This window comes from Elaeis guineensis, chromosome 9, assembly GCF_000442705.2.
Source record: "Elaeis guineensis isolate ETL-2024a chromosome 9, EG11, whole genome shotgun sequence".
In the NCBI taxonomy this organism is placed as follows: Eukaryota; Viridiplantae; Streptophyta; class Magnoliopsida; order Arecales; family Arecaceae; genus Elaeis; species Elaeis guineensis.
The window spans coordinates 29,931,001-29,937,951 of NC_026001.2; the positions used below are offsets into that span (position 1 = coordinate 29,931,001).

A 6,951-nucleotide genomic window follows, 5' to 3' on the forward strand; every position below is an offset into this window, starting at 1 on the left:
ACTCAAATGTCAAATGCTCTCCACCTTAATATTATAATCAATTAAATTCAATTTTTATTCACAATTTGCTTCTCTTACTATATATCAAATTTCTTAGTTTCATTCTTGCTTACTCTTGGTACAGTTAAATTAATTCTCATCATTATTGAATTTTGTGTGTCATATCCAAATTTATATCACATTATGACAAGATTTTATGTAATTTGATATGTCAAATTCATTTTCTCCATTTACCGAATTTTCTCCCCCTTATTGTCATTATAAGTATTTACTATAATTCAAGATACTAATTGAGTTTGAAAAATATTTTTTCAAAAAATTTAGCTATCAAATACAAATATATCATTGTTTCAAATTATTCTCAAACTCTAATATATAAATCAATTTTATTCAATATATTTTCAATCAGAATCAATCATTATACTCAATTATAATAATTAATCAAAAATAGCATCATCAAAATCAACAAGATAAAATATTGAATCATTTGACATGCACTTGACTAATATACTTTTTAATTGAATGTAGGAATAGTTATCAATTTACCAACTTGTCTCCAAGAGTTTAACTCCTCCATCTTCTATTTTGTGCCTGGAGCATCCACAATTAAAATACCATTCTCTTTTAGATTAGAGAGATGTCAAGCACATCTGCACTCACAAAGATCAAGTTATTTTGGTACCCAAGCTAACTTGGATCCTTTGAGGTTAGTATCAATGATTCTTTTTAGAATCCAAATTTGCTTGATTCTTTTATTCTTATATGTATTAGCCCCAAATCAAATGATTTATATCCAGCTTTGTTGCATTTAAAGCATGTAATAAATTTCTATCAAAATGATATTTGCCAATTGAAATTTTTGAAGACTTTAGTTTTGCAAAGGAGTTATAGTTAGCTTAGATGTTATATTTTGTTTGTCCATTAACATATGCAAATTTTGTGAACTAATGGAGAATTTATCTACAATTAATTTTAGTTCATTCACTTCATTTTTCAAAATTTCATTCTTTTCTAATAATTTTTTATATTTAAATAGTAATTCATTTTTTTCATCTACGATGGGTTTTAATCTATATATTTCTTTTTGTAGACTTTATTTTGTTTAATTAAGTCATCTTTTTTAGTTTGCAATTCTTTCTTATCTTCTTCTAATCTACCTTTATCTTAACTCAAATTTTGATTTTCTCTCTTTAGCTCTTTGTTCCTTTTAGATAGTCTTTTAAAATTATTAAATAATTCATATAATGCATCATGTAATTAATCAAAAGTAAAATCATTGGCTTGAATTGAGATTACCTCTTTATTATGAGCCATCAAACATAAGTTTGTCTCTTCTTCACGTGAGGATGACTCTTCTCGTGAATTTGAGCTCTCACTACTCCAATCAGCCAATATAGCTTTCTTTCTTAATTTCTTTGGGCTCTTTTTCAGTAGGAGGTAGTCCTTTCTATATTTTTTAAGTTGATTTTTTTCCTCTTTTCCTCTTCTTGGTTCAAAATTTTTCTTTCTCATGAATCTCATGAACCTTTTTGTAATCACCATCATTTCTTCGTCATCTTCCGAATCTTCGGTAGAATCACTTGAACTTTCTTCAATGGCCGATGATTTGAATGCAAGGATTCTCTTCTTCATCTTTTCCTCCTCTATGTTTTGATTCATATTGAGCTCATGTGTCATAAGTGATCCGATTAACTCTTCCAAAGCAAGCTTATTGAGGTCCTTGGCTTCTTGGATTGCTGTTACTTTTGCTTCCTAAGCCTTTGGCAAAGATCTCAAAACCTTGCACACAAGTTCATAATTAGTATAGGTTTTGCCAAGACCATTCAAAACATTAATAATATTCATAAATCTTATGAACATATCAAAAATAGATCATGTGATTCTATTTTAAACATTTCATATTTATGAACATTTCATATTTGTGAACAAGCAAATTAATTTTAGATTCCTTAACTTGACTTGTTCTCTCATGAGTTACTTCTAATATGTCCCAAATCTCTTTAGCTGATATGCAAATTGATATTCTATTAAACTCATGCATATCTAAAGAATAATAAAGAATATTGATGGCATTAGTATTTAATTGAGCCATCCTTTTGTCATTTGCATTCCAATCTTTTTCGGATTTAGGCGTGCACATATTATTGACAATCATTATGGATGTGTGAGGACCATTAAGTATGACACTCCACATGTCATAGTATTGTGCTTGAATAAAAATTTTCATCCTAGTTTTCCAATAATGTAATTAGTGCCATTGAAAAAAAGAGGTCTACTAGTTGAGTGTCCTTCATCCAACAAATAACCAAATGGATCAGCCATAAGATCTTTAATTCTAGAAAATCAGAGCACCTGCTCTGATACCAATTGTTGTCCAGATATGGCTACCCAAGAGGGGGATGAATTGGTATTTTTAAAAATTTTAATCAAATTTGAGCTCTAAGCAAATATGTGCTTCTAATTAGAGTCATTGTAAGGAGAAACAATAATTAATAGCGAAATAAAAACTAAACTAAACAAGTATTAAAATAATGTAAATAGAAATTAAGAGTTAAGCAAAGCAAACAAGGAAAGCACAACACAAATACACAAAATTTATAGTGGTTCAGAGCAACCCACTCCTACATCCACTCCCTAAGCTCCCCTTGAAAATTCTACTATAATCTCTTGACTATAATGTATTTATTTTTTCGGACTCACAAACAAACCCAGTTGGTTTTCTGGGCTCACCAACCACAACACTACAACGATAGTTTTTTGGACTTACTATCAATCCAGTTGGTTTTAACCTTGGCTCACCAACCACAACCAACACAACATCCAACTTCAAGCTTAGACCAACCTTCACCCCAAGTTTCTTTCTCCCAAAGAAATTTGAAAGAAAAACAAAATATAAGGTATATAATTTCAGCACAATTAGAAAGACAAAAGAAAATTCTTTAAGCTTGATGAAGATGTTGCAAGGTTGATCTTTGAAGCTTGAATTTTTTCTTCCTTGATATTGGAGAGGATGCTTGAGATGTTGGAGAAAATTTTACTTGAAAGCCCACTAAATTTGTACTCAAATCCCTCTCTTTTCTCTTTTCTCTTGGATATTCAATATTCCTCATAAATTTGAAGATTTTTTTTTGTAAATCCACTTTTCTCCTTTTCTAATTGATTCTCCACCTTTAAATATACTTAAGAATGGCTGGAGAAGAGGTTCTAACCATTAGAGATGACAAACTAGTCGTTGGAGGACGTTTGGGGCAAAAAGCTAAAATTTTCAAAAACTAGCGTTACAATCCACTTAGTCGACTAACTTTTCTCTTAGTTGACTAAGTCCCTCATTAGACTGGCTCAAAATTTTTTAATCGACTAAGTATCAGGTGGCTAAAAAATTGGCTTTCTATAACTTTTATCTTCTGAGACTGGATCGACTAACTTTCTGACTGAATCGACAAAGATCCTGTCTTGATCGACTAACTTAATTCTGGATCGACTAAGTCTCCTGACTTTCAAATTTAGCCTTTCTGTCTTTTTCCTTCATTGAGACTAGGTCGGCTCAATTTTTACTGGGTCGACTCAGTTTGAGTGCCAAGCGAGTCATGGGTCTTTTAACAGTCTTTCTTCTCCAAATTAATTTCTATACTAGATTTGCCTCCAAATCTTGATTTAATCTTCATTAAAACTTTTTGAATTTGAACCACATTCTCATAAATAAAATTAGACTTTATAACTTATACTCAAAATTCTTTGTCATCATCAAAATCAATCTTTAGGTCAACAAGGAGGTTTCTGAATGTCACACCTACACCAAACAAAGAAATTAAGCACCCAATTAGTTGGTAAGGTGCACATCCCAAGGTCTTCAAAGGAATCTCCCCTGGACAAATAAGAATGTTTGACTTGTTTCTATAGACCATAAAGATGAAAGCAATTTCCATAAATTGAGTGGATAATTGTAAAAAATTGGAAAAGCCCAAGAGGTAGAACATGTAAAAATTAATAGAAAATAGCAAAAAAATCAACTATAAAACACACAAATATATGTAGATAAGATAAAACTTTTCCCTCAAAATGATAGATTTTATTAGTTAATGAGGTAAAAGTTCCAGCTTTGCAACTTCCAACGTGTCACTAAGAGACATGCAAACAGGTTCCAACACCACCTCCAATGCTGCTTCAAATTATATATGCAGCTGTATTTTACATGGATAGAAACATCTAAATTTTGTGGTTATAGCTTTTTATTTCCTATTAACAAACATTATATTTGAATAGATTTCATAGGTCATGCAGTGTAAGAAAGTGTTGGACATAAGAGATCAGCTCAAGGAACTAACTTGAAAGCTCATCTGTGTTACCAGGCATTCCACAAAGGGGGCAAAAAGAAACATCAAACCTCTGCAAATTTGACTAGAATGCATCATATAGGAGTCCCAGGGCTCATGATGCTCGGGTCAACAGCATTCAAGTCTCTAGCTGTGATAGGGCAGTGCAGCATCCTTAGTTTAATCTTCAGCATCATGAAGAGCAAATTCCACCAGAGGAACATAACCTAGCTGTTTCATCTCTGCCAGCATTTCTTGTAGGAAAGAGTATATCTCCGGAGACTGTGGATGGGACCTGTCACCTACTCCAAACTTATAAACTTGGTTATCAAACTCAACCATACTAAACCCCTGAACTTTACTCACTTTTCTTCCCACCATCAACTTCCTCACTCTCTCAACATCACTCCACCTCGACTTAGCAGCATAAATATTCGAGAGAAGAACATAATACCCAGAATGGTTAGTGTTTAACTCAAAGATTCTATCTGCAATTCTTTCTGCTAAATCTAAATCACCATGGATCTGGCAAGCACCAAGCAGAGACCCCCATAAACTAGAATCAGGATCCATGGGCATGTGTTCTATAAGCTCTTGAGCTTCATATAACTTCCCTGCACGTCCAAGGATGTCCACCATGCATGCGTAGTGATGTAGCTTTGGCTCCACTCCAAATGTGTCACTAATCAAATGAAAATACGTTTCGCCTTCTTCTAGCAGCCCTGAATGGCTACACGCAGAGAGGAGACTGGTAAAGGTGGCATGGTTTGGCTTCACCCCAGCTTCCACCATCTGATCAAATACTGCAATCGCGTCCTTCCCAAGCCCATGGTATCCATAGCTCGCTATCATCGCAGTCCAACCCACAACGTCCTTCTCATCCGCAAGTTCGAACACCAATCGTGCAAGATCCAGGCTCCCGCACTTTGCATACATATCAACAACCGCAGTTGCAACCAAAATGTCAGGCTCAAAGCCAGTTTTGATCGCATAACAATGGAAGCACACTCCCCTCCCGAGGGCCCCCAGATTACCGCACGCCAACAGGGCGCTCAACAAGCTGACACGGTTGGCCTTCACGCCCCACTGCTGCATGAGACGGAAGAACTCCAACGTCTCGGTGCTGCAGCCATTGTGGGCGTAACCAGATATCATCGAAGTCCACGAGACCAAGTCTCTATTACTCATTTTATCGAAGCTGAGACGGGCATTGCCAACGTCACCGCACTTGGAGTACATATCGACAAGAGCGGCACCGACAAAGAGGTCGTCAGCGCACCCGAAGCATAGAACATGTTGGTGGAGCTGCCTCCCGAGCTGGAGTTCGGCGAGGGCGGCGCAGGATTTGAGGGCAAAGGGGAAGGTGAACTTGTCGGGGCGGAGGCCGGAGGAGAGGAGAAGGGAGTAAAGATGGAGGGAGTGGTGGAAGCGAGCATGGGTGGCGCAGGAGCGGATGAGGGTGTTCCAGATATAGGTGGAGGGGTTGGGGATGGAGCGGAAGAGGAGGAAGGCGAAGTCGAGGAGGCCAAAGGAGAGGTAGGAGAGGGTGGTGGTGGAGAGGAGGGAGGGTAGGTGGTGATGGAGGCCGTGGGTGAGGAGCTGGGCGTGGACTTGCTTGAGGTGGTCCGGGTGGGCGCACGCTTTGATGAGAGAGTGGATGGTGTTTGTTGAAATGGGGCAAAGAGATTTGAGAGCAAGACGGGAGAGAGAGATTAGGTTGGTAATCGGAGGCATGCATATAGACCAAAAAAAAAAAAAAAAAAAAGAGAGACGTGAACGGGATGCTAAAACTGGCCGATGCATAAAAACAAGAGTTAATCATGCAAAAAAATCCGAGGTTTTCAATTTCACCCTCAACTTTATTTAATACAACCAAACCATCCAACTTACAAATTAGCTCAATTTAGACCGCGACTGTGATTTTCATTGGCCTACTGTAACGGAGTTGTCATATAATCCATTTATATTGCCTCCTTTTTCATATTTTAAAGTTCCAAAATAATTATAGATAGAATTAAAATAAAAATAATTTAAAATTAGATGATCTAATTATATTAAATAAAAATTTAAAATAAAATCAAAATATCCAAAATATTTATGATTTTTTATGTACTAAGTCTAAAAATAAAGAATAAAAAATGATAATTTACTCTACCACTCCTGTGTCTAATTGGATCCAACCCTAATGGGTCTTAAGCCCAAAACAATCATAGATAATGTAAAATATATTTGGTAACACAGATATGTATAATCCTAATCCTTCATAAATATTTATCATAGATTTAAAAAATAATTTATATGTAAATTATATATAATAATATATATATATATATATATATATTGTAGCTTTATTTGACCAATCTATCCATCCCATTCTATCCTAATTTTATCAGCTCCATCCCATTTAGGGGTGCAAATGGGTTGGGTTGATCTGTGATTTGATCCGATCTGAATCATTTTAAAGGACTTATAGAGCCCAGTCGGATTGTAAAAATATTAGATGCATTTCATTTTTTAGATCGGATATAGATTTACTGAATTCTAATCTGACCCAATTTGTAAAGATTTTTGAGTTAATTTAGGTTTCAAGATAAATGACCTAATCTGATCCAATCCGATTCGAATCTAATATGAGATC

The 6,951-nt window shown here is 35.2% G+C and overlaps 1 protein-coding gene across 2 annotated transcripts; it reads right to left on the reverse strand.

Moving 5' to 3' along the window:
• Window positions 1-300: 300 nt before the first annotated feature.
• Window positions 301-6,061, reverse strand: LOC105051260 (pentatricopeptide repeat-containing protein At5g43790). 2 transcript variants are annotated; one of them, XR_012134514.1, is made up of 2 exons: window positions 4,385-6,061; window positions 301-1,779 (listed from the first exon to the last, which is right to left on the reverse strand). XR_012134514.1 is itself a non-coding variant. In XM_019853001.2 (1 exon), the coding sequence occupies exon 1, from the start codon at window positions 6,045-6,047 to the stop codon at window positions 4,494-4,496; it is 1,554 nt and encodes a 517-aa protein (XP_019708560.2). In that variant the 5' UTR covers window positions 6,048-6,061; the 3' UTR covers window positions 4,048-4,493. The 2 variants fall into 2 exon arrangements, 1 of the variants encoding a protein (XP_019708560.2); XM_019853001.2 differs by lacking the exon at window positions 301-1,779 and having other exon boundaries at window positions 4,048-6,061.
• Between the last annotated feature and the right edge of the window lie 890 nt (window positions 6,062-6,951).